The following is a 13166-nucleotide window of genomic DNA, read 5'->3' on the forward strand; positions in this document are numbered from 1 at the left end:
AATTGCATTACAGGAAAATGTACAGAACTGAATGGGATCATCAGTGGAACAGGCAGGCTCTCATAGATAAGCATCACATATTTTCTGTAATGTGAATGACAAATAGAGTAAAAAGAGAGGTATTCTAAGAGATTTAGAAGAGAAAAGAGGGTAAAGTGAGAGGAGATAAGAAAAGGTTATAGAGGAGGCAGATATAGCACATCATTTACTACTATGGAAAGTCAACATATATCCTATACATTATGACAATAGCATAATGCAGCCATTTTGTGGAATTTATAAAAGAATAAAAGATCTCTGTACTGAATATTTTTCTATCTTCACCACAGTAGCTACCAGTTTCTGTTTCCATAAAAGTGAGGTTAAGAGTTCTCTTCAATGACTTTCTGTCTAGACTGTTTCTTTGCGGGGAGAGTGGAAGAGACAAATGCCACAGAAGTCTTCTAGGTCTCTCATTCTCAACTATAAGTCTGCAGTCATAGATACCACTGCAGCAGAAGCTTCCTTGACATTTACAATAAATAAGTGGCAGCATGGATCATGAACTTACACATGGGTTTCTGGAAATAGCACAGGTACCATAGCCATCCACATGGCCTCCAGAATCCATCGCCATGGACCACGAACCTCAGCATTGTCTCTGGCAGCAGTTAAGATCACAGACATTACCACAATCCTTGGCTACAGTCCGGACCACTGGCACCATTATGGACATTGACGTGGCCTCCAGTGGCAACACAGGCCATAGACATCAACATGACTTCAGGCAGCAGCACAGACCATGGGCATTCGCATGACCTTTGGTGGTGATCCAGACCATTGGCATAAATATGGCCTTCTGAGGGAGCACAGACCAAGAACACTAAATGGTCTCCAGCAGCAGAAAAAGACTATGAAGAAAGGGATTCGTATTGCTCTAACACTGCAGGAAAGTCATTTTTTTTATGTCATGCATTTTTAAAAAAGATATGATATTGAGCTCTATAAATCAAACTTCCTGCCTTGTGCTGTTGGTGATATTTGATGGTAAGATTGGAGAGGAAGAGGATATTGCTTACCTAACTGTCCCTTCCCACTCTGCTGGCCTACTATACCTTTGTTTGGCATACTAATGGCAAGTGGGGTGAAGAACAAGGTGATGTTTACAAGAGAGAAGTTCAGAGAGCAAATGTTAGCCTCATCTTGCAGAACTAGTTCCTACAGCCTGAGACCAGCGAAGGAGGGAAGGGTTGGATTTCACTAGAGCTAACAACAAAAAGGTTTTGTAAACGTGCCGAGTGCAAGGTTCACGTTTCCAGCCCCAGCTCAGTTAATTTTTGCAAGAGGCACATCAAGGTTCACTCACTCTGCAGATTCCCACTGAGCCTGCTGCCTCGGAAGGGTCTTTCACCTCCCAGAAGTCCATTTTTACAAATACTTCTTGTGGAGACAGCTTTCCAGGTGAGGATGTGTCTCAGAGCAGTAGATGAAAGAGTCTGGAAGCCAAATGAACAACACAAGAACTGTAGGTCATAAAATGTTTTGTGGGATGTATAAGTGATGAGTGGGTTTTAACTGTTCATTAAAATATCTGTCTGTCTGTCTATCTATCTGTCTGTCTGTCTGTTTGTCTGTCTGTCTGCCTGCCTGCCTGCCTGCCTGCCTGCCTGTCTGTCTGTCTATCTATCTATCATCATCATCATCTCTTTCTCTATCTATTAATTTATATTGGGAGCATCTGTACCACAGCCCTTTTGTGAAGGACAGTGGATAACTGAAGAGCTGATTTCTCCTTTCACCTTTATGCGGGTTTTGGAGATCAAACTCTGGTCACTGAACTTGTGTTGTAAGTACCTCTGCCTTCTGAATCATATCCCTAGTTCATGGTATCAGCTGTGCTCACAGGGCATCCAAACAAAATTATGCACACCTATTGACACAATGGACTACGTTAATTGCTTTACTCTGGCAGCATACACACACATGACACCCACACATTTATTATAAAGCTATGCACTGTGTGTATGTTCTATAAAATCACATGATATACCTTAAATATACAAAGCAACATGGTTTATAAAAGGTCATTATTGCTTTTTAACATTTTCCTCCTCTCAAATAAATGATATCAAAATGATCGTACTGAGTGACTCTCAGAATATGTACCAAAAATACCTAAGGGAAAAATAGAATGTCACTTGAAAAACATATAGCATACACGTATTGTGTAATAGGTAGTTTGTCAAGTGTAGTGAAAAATCCTTAGATATTTCTTCTATGCAGTAATGAGGAAGTAGTTTATGGTTTTTGGAAGTGGGTGAATATAGAATCTACTGTGTGGAGGTACTGCATTACTGTTCTCAGTCTTTCCAGTTGTATTACAGGGTACTTGGGTTTCTCTGTCCACTATTGGTAAGAGGGTAGCAAGAATACACCCCACGGTGATGCCACTTATTAATCAGATAGCAAGAAAAATATATTCTCAAGGTTGCATCTGAAGACTAGTTTTGAATTTACCTATGTTTTCTTTTAAACTCATCCTTTGCATGTTACTTAGAAGCTATTTTGTGCCCTATATGTTCTGATTGTATTTTTAATAGTAATGTTATGCCCACATTCCACAATCCTATACCTATATTCACTGTATATCATGCCTGTAGGTATGGTGTTAATGTTTTAGAGTTATCATATTTGCTATATTGGATTTTACATTTTCTTTCCCTAGTCATAAACATTGAAGTTCTAAAGTTCTATTTAGCATGTACCTGTGTTTGTATAGCTTTTAAAAAATTCTGTTCTGTTCTTTTAAACTGCTTTCATCAGATTAATTTCTATTCCTGGCATGGCAGGGTCAGAAACTCCAGAGTTCAATTACATGTTGCTCAGTGCTACTCAAGAATTTGCTTAGAGAGGGAACTACGCAAGAAAGGCACAAAACAATGATAGGCTAAAAATAGCAGCTGGAATGTGACTTGGTTATAAAGTTTTATTACTTATATCTAAAAATGTCAAAGTATTTTACAATGAAACATTTTCATCAAGATATTATGCAATATTAACTCACATGAGGAGAAAGAAGAGAAGAAACATTAGCAAGAAAATAAATAGCACAGTTGAATATTGTTTATATGACCAACTCTCTACCAAAGCACATTGAATGTTAGTCAATCTAATTTTAGCCCCACAAACATTCTATGAGCTCAATGATGCTATCATCCCATCTACTAACTTTTAAGAAACCAAAGCACAGAGGCTAGGCAACTTCCTGAGTAAGACCATTACTGGGGATGCCAGGAGATACAACAGCACACTGGAAACTCAAAAGAATAAAATGCACTTATTCATGTAATTTGAATCCAGTGGTGAGACGAGAAACTGAGAAGGTTAGAGAGAGACTCCTGTGTTCCTCCGGAAAGTCCTGTGCTTCCTTAGGGCTGGTGAGGATGTTAGTTAATGAAAGATTTGGCTAATCATACAGAACTGGCTACTGTTGTTTCTGTCATTAATGAATGTCCATTTATTATTTCTCAAGGCTAAAGTGCCCTCATGGCTGTCACACTGCAAGGTGCACAAATGCTGCAGATGCTGGAGAGATCGTTGAGGAAGTATCTTCCTGAATCCTTAAAGGTGATCTCAGAAAATGTGAAAGTCAACAAGGAGAAAGTGGAAGTGAAAAAGAGTCTAACATTTATGCTTCACTGTTTGTGTGTGCACACATGTGTGGTGTGTGTGGATGTGTTTGGTGTGATTGATGTGTGTGTAGTTTGTACATGCATGAACAGAATATGTGTATGCATGAAGAGGCTCAAGGTTAATATTTAGTGTCTTCCTTGATCACTTTTCACCTTATATGTTAAGACAGGGTCTCTTGGTGAACCTGGAGCTGACCAATTCCGTTAGTATAGCTAGTCAGGTTGTTTAGGAAATTCCCCTGACTATGCCTTCCAAGCATTGGGATTACAAGCAGGATGTCAGCAATACTAGGTACTGTGTCGGTACTGGGAACTGGAGTTTATATGTGGAGTTTATTGTGTGGTAAGTGCTTTATCCATTGAGCCATCTTCCCAGATCCTATGCAATATTATTTTGAGCCAATACATATTTCATATTTTTCCAATTTAATTTACATAACTTTTTTCAATATATTGCCACTATATCTGTGTCATTAGTTAAGAATATGGAGATATAGTCAGGTGAGGTTGTGCATACCTTTAATCTCTGCACTTGGAAGCCAATAGGCAGGTGATTCTCTGTGAGTTCAAGGCCATCCTATCTACATATGCGTTCTGGGCCAGCCAAGGATGCATAGTATGAGACTCAACCATCATAAAAAGACTGTGGTGATATAAAGAATTAATTTAAACATTATGGTAGGCAAGACTTCTCGAGAGACAGGTGCTTGCCTGCAAGCCTGACAGCCTGGGTCTGATCTCCAGATCCCACGTGGCAACAGAAAAGAACTAAGTCCTAAGAGTTACCATCTGACCTCCACACACACATGCTGTGACTCATGGATGCCCCACAAATAAAATACATAAATAAAATGCAAGAATATGTGGGGATATCTATTTCTTCATATCTCAAAGGCAATGAGTTGTAGCACAGTCATGTGCACACATGGACTTTGCCCTCTGCTGACTGATAAAGTGTTTCAGTTGCTTCAAGAATCATTCCTTAGCAGCACTTGAGATTCCCTAGGGTTTTCCTTCACATTTAGTTGAGGGTACCTATTAATGTTTAATTTGTTCATTCCAGAAGAATGCTTGCCGTGTGAAAATTAAACCATCTTGAGTTTAAAGTTAGAAACGAGTCTGTTGCTCTGAACTTAACGCATATCAGAAAATTTTGGACTTGGCTTCCATTTTTTTTTTCTCCGCAAACCCAGTGCAACTGAGTAAAGACCTTAGAGTTGACTAAACTATGTCAATAGATATAAATGTTTACACATGAGCTGTATAAAAGCAGCTCTAATGGTGGATTCAGATGCTTGATTTTTTTTAATCAAATGAGGTGAGGTCCACTCCAGTGAAGCTTAAGTATAACCATGTTTGTGTGTGCTGTGTATGTGTGTTTGTGTGTATGGTTTATGTGTGTATATATGTATGCAAGTGTTTATATTTTCTGTGTGCTCTGTGTGTGCTTGTGGTGGTGTATATATGGACGTATGTATGGATGTATTTATGTGGAGTTCTCGTGTCCTGACTGCTTGGTTACAAATAAACACAATGAGGCTTACATTAATTATAAATGCTTAACCTATAGCTCAGTTTTATTACTATCTCTTCAACTTAACTCATTTCTATTTATCTTTGTGCTGCACTGAGGCTTGTAACTTTTACCTCTATCTCATTTTGTGTGTCCAGTTTCTTCTGCATCTGGCTGGTGACTCTTCTGACTCCACCCTTCCTCTTCCCAGAATTCTCCTAGTCTGGCTCTCTTGTTCAATCTATTCCTCCTCAGCTACTGGTCAATCATCTTTTTATTAGCCAATGAGAGTAATACATATTCATTGTGTACAAAGATTACTCCATAATATATATATGAATATGCATGTATTTGTATATGTATTTCTGTGTGTATGTGTGTTTGTGTGAGTAGTTGTTTGTGTGTAAAATAGTTCATGTGTATTTCACCTGTTTGTATATTTCTGTGTGTTTGTGCTCATCTTTGTGTGTAAATATATAAATGTTTGTGCTTGTGTGATTGCATGTGTGTGGCTTAGAGGAAAAATAGTTCCAGATTTATATCACTCTATAAGGCATTTTCTACAAAATTATTTAAGACAAAATGAGTAGATTTGGTTCTTACTTTCTCTTATTTTTTGGTTGTGAGCCTAGCCTTTAATGGCTGAGCCATCTCTCCAGCCCTCAGTTCTTACTTTCTCTAGCAGATTTTCTACTCCCTTTTATAAAGAAGAACAATATTATCATTCTATTATTTATAGACTGTTTTGTTTTATTTAATAATAAAAGGCTAATGAGGGAACCAATCCTATTATTTACTACCCAAGTAAATCTGTTTCAAATCAAACTAAAATGAAAAAAAAAAAACACATTTTAGTAAAGCCCACTGATAAAAGCCAAGACCTTCTATGTTCCCTGGCAATCCGTAGGAGTCAAGAAATCTCTCAGAAAGAAAGTGAACTTAAATTTTTCCTGGAAATTATATCATTTGATACATTATTTTTTTCATGAGTTATTTTTATGTTGAACAACTATTTTCAGAAATTCTAAAGTTTAAAAGCTATTTTTGCATGCTCTCTGGTATAGAATATTAAAATGTAATTTCTCCATTCCTTATGTTAAAGGTGAATATCAAGCATTTTGAGAAAAATCTGGGTGTTTCCCAGTGGTTTTGTTGAGCCTATGGAGTGAGATGAGGTCGCTCTCTAGTCTTTAAAAGAGAACACTTAACTCTTTAGTCATACACTAACTCACACATTTTCTCCCAAGAGAAGTCTGGAATATCCATAAAGAAAAGAGTAGTGAATGAGATTGTTTGTTCTAGATTCTTCCTTGGCTCTTTGTCATCACCAACTGTCACAATTCCACAGGAATGTCTCTGTCCAGACCACACAAGGTGCTTTTTGATTCATCTTAATAAACCAACCGTCTCACTTCCTTTCAGGTTTATGGGACTGTCTTTCACATGAACCATGGAAACCCATTCAACCTAAAAGCTGTAGTTGACAAGTGGCCTGATTTTAACACAGTGGTTGTCCGTCCTCAGGAACAGGTAAGGAACCAGGTGTGAACAAATATGATTATATGATTATTCATGTAGAATCTAAAAAAATCTTATCCCAGATTACATGCTGTAGGAGGCCACTTATTTGTTCCCAGTTACCCAGACCACAAAATAATCACACAGAAACTATATTATTTAAATCACTGCCTGGCTAATCTCTTAAGCATATTGCTAGTTAGCTCTTATATCTTTGGTTAATCCATTTCTATTATTTTATATTTTACTATGAGGCTTGTAGCCTACCAGCAAGGTTCCAGCTGGCAGCTCTCATCTTTCCCCTCTGCCGGGTCCATGGCATCTTGCTGACTCCTCCTTCTTCCTCCCAGCATTCAGTTTAGTTTTCCCCACCTGTCTCTATTCTGCCCTGCCAAGCCCAAGACAGCTTCTTTATTAACAAATGGTAATCACAGGATAGAAAGGGAAATCCCACATCACCTCACCTTTTCTGTCTAAATAAAAAGGAAGGTTTTAGTTTTAACATAGTAAAATTACATATAACAAAACATGTGTCAAACAAGAATTACAGATACAATATTTATATCTACTTTATCTTTTATCATAACTAAGGAAAACTGTAACTATCTATTCTTCAACTCCATCAAAGACTCCAGAAGGTTATAAAATTTTCTAAGTTAACAGGAAGTACATTGTAAGCAACTTCCAAAACTAGAATTTACAGAGACATCTTGCTTCCTAGACAATCACCCTAAGTTCTTCTGTACCATTGGGGCATCCATCTTCAGCCTATAGGCCCATAGTATCTGTCAGACTTTTCCATGAAGCAGGAAATTTCAAAGACAGTTTTGCCTATGTTGGCAGTTTGTCAGTCACTTTCTTCTGTGTCCTGCAGAATGTCTGGTAGACTCTTTCATGAAGCAGGAACCCTGAAGGATATTCTCACATTTAAGCAAGTTCAACAGTCATTTTTCTGTGGGTCCTGCATGTCCAGTTCATGCAGCATAGCATTAAGCAGTCCAGGTAACATCAGTTTCTAGGCCAAATGGCTAACCAACACCATAAAGAGCCTCTTCGGTGTCCGTCATTCTCTTGATATAGATTGGTGCTGCCAGGAGATATGTCTCATTGTCAAGAAAAGTCCTGACTTTTTAAAGCACTTTAAATGTCATATTCTCTAGTCTTTAGAAAGTTTGAAGAATACCTATCTGAAATATATCTCTATATACTTAAAAACCTAACTAACATGATTACAAGCTTGACTAGTATACTTGGCTATCTATTAACCTACGTTTCTTAATTATACATTACATTTTTAAATGAACTGCACAAACACAATTCCTTAATAAAGAACAGAGATATACATATAACAAAATTGACCTTAAATTTGTATTGCTAGCTAGCTCTTATATATTTGGTTAACCCATTTTTATTATTTTATATTTTGCCATGTGCCTTGTAGCCTACCAGCAAGGGTCCAGCTGGCAACTTTCATCTTTCCCCTCTGGCGGCTCCATGGCATCTTGCTGACTCCTTTCTCCCAGCACTGCAGTCATAAACACTAAGCAATAAGTATTATCTCTCTTTTCTCCATGACAACAGGACATGGCAGATGACCATGATTTCTACACCAATACTTACCAAATCTTCTCTAAAGATCCCCAGAAATGTCAGGAATTCCTGGACTCCCCAGAAGTAATCAACTGGAAACAACATTTGCAGATTCAAAGTAAGAACAATGGGAAATGAGCTCAATCCCTTCTGTCTCTTATCTCACAAGATCTCCATGCTCTCCCTGCCAAGTTCCATGTCCTCAGTTAGATGTCCACAATTTGTGACCTCAAAGTATAAGTCTGTAATATGAGGGCCAGGCTCACTGGAGTTTCTGTCCCACCCAGTCCCCCAGCCATTTAGTCCCAGAGAAAATCACACAGAGGTCTCCAGAAGATTATAAACTGATTGGCCCATTAGCTCAGGCTTCATGTTAGCTCTTATAGCTTATATTAACCCATTATTCTTATCTTTGTTAGCCACATGGCTCAGTACCTTTTTCAGCAGGGCAGGTCACATCCTGCTTCTTCGGTGATCTGGGCAGGAATGGGAGGAATAGACTTCCTCCTTCCAAGAATTCACCTGTTCTCATTGCTCCGCCTCTATTTCTTGTCTGGTTCACCCACCTATACTTCCTGCCTGACCAATCAGCATTTATTCAAAATATGATTGACAGAATACAGACAATTCTCCCACACACCCCCCCCCTTTTTTTTAACAAAGGAAAATATCCATAGTCCATTTTTGGGGAATGTGTGTGTAGTTTTCCAGGCTACTTTTGGCTGGTTGGGGGCGCTGATAATCTTATGGGGACCTAAAGAAAATTTAGAATTATGATCAAGTACTGACTGGAGTATCCTGTGAGGCTTGATCATCTCAGGCATCTTTTTTTCACGGCTCCTTTTTCAGCGGGGCAGGTCACATCCTGCTTCTTTGGTGGTCTGGGCAGTAATGGGAGGAATGGGCTTCCTCCTTCCCAGAATTCTCCTGTTCTCATCCTCCGCTTCTACTTCCTGTCTGGTTGACCAGTCTATACTTCCTGCCTGGCCAATCAGTGTTTATTCAAAATATGATTGACAGAATATACATAATTCTCCCACACCATAAGTCAAACAAATCCTTCCACCCCCAGTTGAGTTTCATTATAGTATTCTTAACAGCCACAGTATGAAACCAGAACAGGGGGATAGATCAGCTAACATTTGCTGTAATAGAAAACACATAATGAAACTAATCAACAATTTAGTTTGGGCTTTGCAGGTAGCTCATTACTCTTCTCTACTAGATTTGTTCATGTATCATATGTTGATTGGAGAACTCAATACATGTTGCTTCACTATAGGCTCATTTACATGTGTAGATGGTGGTTCTGACTATCAGTCAATGCCAACTACTGGTTGTGATGATGGTACAATGTGTCTCTGGCCAGCTACCCTACGCTAGTTTCTATGCAGTTGGTTTCAAGATAACTAGGATCAATCAATCAATCAATCAATCAAGTCTCAAGGTCTAACACTGTTAAGCCTCTTTTGTGTAAGTTTATATTCCTATTGTCAAATGGGGTATGGAAGTGAACTACTTCAGGGAACAGATGCAATGAATTAAATTCCAAATCCTTGCTTCAATAATCTACTATATTGGGTACATGACTCAGAAGAAGCTGGCTACCATATTTTATAGCTCATTCTCTTTGATTTTCAAAACTACACAATTATATACCTTAAAAAACTTAGTTCCAGTCTTGGTTCATTCACAAAATGACTATGAATTAATTCATTCCCTGTCATGTCATCATATTTGTAAAAAAGGGAACATTTTGCCTGCCATGTCTGTATGGCTGTTCACACAGCAGCATCAACATGAGCATAATCAAAATTCTATCTTAATCTCACACTTCGTACCCCACTGGAGAGGCCCTACCCAGAACATATCTAGCCATTTCCTCTCTTCTTAGAAGTTCACAATGTTTTCTTATAAACCCATTTAGGTTCCCAGTCCCGCCTGAATGAGGCAATACAAAATATTGCAAACATTCAGTCTTTCCAAGTCAACCGCTCAGAAAACATCCTCTTTGTAACATCAGAGACAATCAAGAAGCTGTTCCCTGACCTGCTGGATCCAAAGAATTTATCTCCGGGTAATGGCAAGCCCAAGGCCATGTGAGTTTGATCAGAGCTGCTATATCTCTCTCATATCTTTCTTCTACAGCCCTACTGCCTGATGCTGATTTTACTCTGGTCCTTGCTGTCCACACTCTTGTAGATGACCCCACCCATGCTCATGCAAGCAACTCTAATTATATTCAGTTGGTTACACTACACACACAAAGGAAATGAAAGAACTTATTGGGCAGAGCTTCAATAGAGTGAGGGCAGTAGAATGAAGGTAGTTAAGAGTGTCAAAACTTACATGTGACATATTCATGGAATTATTAAATAGAAACTTTTAAAAAGTTTGAATTATAATATTGCCAGCAAGATGACTCATCAAGTAAGAGCTTTGATGGCCAAGGCTGACTAACTGAGCTACTGAATTCAATACCTGGGACCAACATGGTCAAAGGAGATAACCATCTCCACAGGTTCTTCTCTAATCCCCAATCCATGTACATCCCTACCCTCTTACTCATCCCCACACAAAAGTCATTAAATAAGTTAAGAAGGGAAATTAAAAATGATCAGAATAATCTACAAAAGTATAACTCTGACCAGGTTTTGTATTATTGTAAAAGTAAAGTCCTCTGTTCACTGTTTGACATTTATTATTATTTGCTCATTTTCTCCTACCACAATGGCCTTTCTGTCCTTCCAGCATAAGTCCATCTATATTCCAAGACTTTGCATTTGCTGCTTCCAATGCTCTGCCCCTAAAGATAATAGAGGTAGGAATAGACTATACCCTTATACTAACAGGCTTTGCTTTCTTCTTGGACCCTCTATAGCAATCAAGATATGTTTAAACTTTCATCCTTGGATATCACCCATGCTGCCTTGGTGAATAAATTCTGGCTTTTTGGTGGCAATGAGCGGAGCCATAGATTCATTGAACGCTGTATAAAGAAGTTCCCAAGTTGCTGTGTCCTGGGGCCTGAGGGGACCCCTGCATCCTGGACCCTAATGGACCAAACTGGAGAGATGCGAATGGGTGGCACCATGCCTGAGTATCGAGACCAAGGTCTTGTCTCCTTTGTTGTCTATTCACAAGACCAGATTATGAAGGAACGTGGCTTTCCTGTTTATTCTCACACAGACAAAAGCAATATTGCCATGCAAAAAATGAGTTACAAACTGCATCATCTCCCCATGCCCAGTGCCTGGAATCAATGGAAGTGTGTGCCTGTGTGAAGCTAGCCTTGAACACAAGATGGTGTTTGGGGGGCGGGGAGAACCTGGGGATGTAATTGGATGGCAGACAAAGAATAAAGGTGACCAAAAAGAGAGAATAAATGGAAACCAGATGCAAAGGAGTGGTGCTGTCTGTACTCTGGGGAAGCAGTGTGAATGGCTGACAGATATGCCATAGTTCATGCTCATCAGATTGCTCTTAGACTCCCTTAAGATCATAATCTGAAGAAGGTCTATGTCCTTTTGTATTGAATTCTTCTAATTTAGCCACACTTTCTGGATCTATATGATACTCCCTTATCAACTACACAAAGCTCCAAATGGTTCCTCTTGGAAGCCCTAGTACACAACTTGGAGACCTGCTAACCTTGCTCGTGATGAGATAAGGTTTTCTGGCTTCTGTGCCTTATTCCTCTCTGTCTATGGCTTTTCCTTCAGTGATCAGCAAGTGTATTCCCATCAGGTCTTAAGAAAGTAGCCACTCCTTTGCTGGCTGCTTTATACATGTTAAATACATTATACATGAATCACACAGTTTATAAAATAGCAAAGGAAGATAACAAGGAAAAGCCTAACTTTGATTTTCCAGTCCCATCTAAGCCCCAAGAAAATGAAGCAATGTGGCTTTCAAAAACTTGGTTTCCCAATCTACTGCAACCCTGTGAGAATAAATCGAGTATGTGGCTGGTTGCACAAGTTTTATGCTAAGGAGAGCAAGTGATAAGCCATGGGGAGTAAAATGTGGATGCACCCAGGAAGGAGCTGATGGCAGAGAAGCCAGTCAGAACATTTACTTCTTATGACATTACTTCTGGTGCCTTAACATATCAAGCACAGACAGTTTATGTCATGGGAAGGCATGTTGTTGATGGGAAGAGCAGGAGAGAATTGCTAGGACAGTTCTTTGTCCTAGTAGCAACAGGGACAGCAGAGTGCTCTGTAATTAAAATGATATCCTTCCTTTTCATCTCTACCCTGGTGTTAATGTTATAGAAGTGGACATTCAGTCCCTATACCACCAAGTCCAAAGTAATGGCTGAGGTTTAATTTCTTGGGAAGTGAAGACACTGGAGATTCAATTGAGAGCAGGGTTTCTCAGTTTTAGCACGGTAGACATGTATCATTATATGACCTCATATCGTACCGTATGATCTGGGGCTAAGATGCTCGCCAGGTCCCTCCTCCTCATATGGTGCGAGTAGCATGTTCCACGACTCTTTTTTCTAGTCCCCGCACCGTGTGTATGTGTGTGTGCACACGTAGTGTGTGCCTTCTATTGCACTCCACTCCCACCTTTTTGAAACTATCTCTCACTAAACCTGGACCTTGTCAATTCAGTTAGGTCGGTTGAACAGCAAGCTCCCAGGATCCTCCTACCTCTTCTTCTCCAGCACGATGATTACAGGTAGGCATTGCTGTACCCAACATTTTACATGGGTCTTGAGGATCCCAACTCAAGTCTTCATGCTTACACAGCAAGCACTTCACCAACTGACTTATCTCCCTCTCTCCCATTACCCTTTGATAACTGGAAGAATTGCAGATATTAATAACCCTTGGAGACAAAGTAGTCACTGTTTGGAAAACACT

The 13166-nt window shown here is 39.3% G+C and overlaps 1 protein-coding gene across 3 annotated transcripts; it reads left to right on the forward strand.

Annotated features, from left to right (window-relative positions):
- Nucleotides 1-11695, forward strand: LOC119811672 (glycine N-acyltransferase). 3 transcript variants are annotated; one of them, XM_038325600.1, is made up of 6 exons: nucleotides 1-1504; nucleotides 3512-3606; nucleotides 6607-6714; nucleotides 8284-8410; nucleotides 10220-10391; nucleotides 11174-11695. In XM_038325600.1, exons 2-6 carry the CDS (start codon nucleotides 3526-3528, stop codon nucleotides 11574-11576), a joined length of 891 nt encoding a protein of 296 aa, XP_038181528.1. In that variant the 5' UTR covers nucleotides 1-1504; nucleotides 3512-3525; the 3' UTR covers nucleotides 11577-11695. The 3 variants fall into 3 exon arrangements, with proteins under 3 accessions (XP_038181528.1, XP_038181520.1, XP_038181537.1); XM_038325592.1 differs by having other exon boundaries at nucleotides 8-1440; XM_038325609.1 differs by lacking the exon at nucleotides 1-1504 and adding an exon at nucleotides 1764-1825.
- Nucleotides 11696-13166: the final 1471 nt, after the last annotated feature.

This window comes from Arvicola amphibius, chromosome 1 (genome assembly GCF_903992535.2).
Source record: "Arvicola amphibius chromosome 1, mArvAmp1.2, whole genome shotgun sequence".
Classification (NCBI taxonomy): Eukaryota; Metazoa; Chordata; class Mammalia; order Rodentia; family Cricetidae; genus Arvicola; species Arvicola amphibius.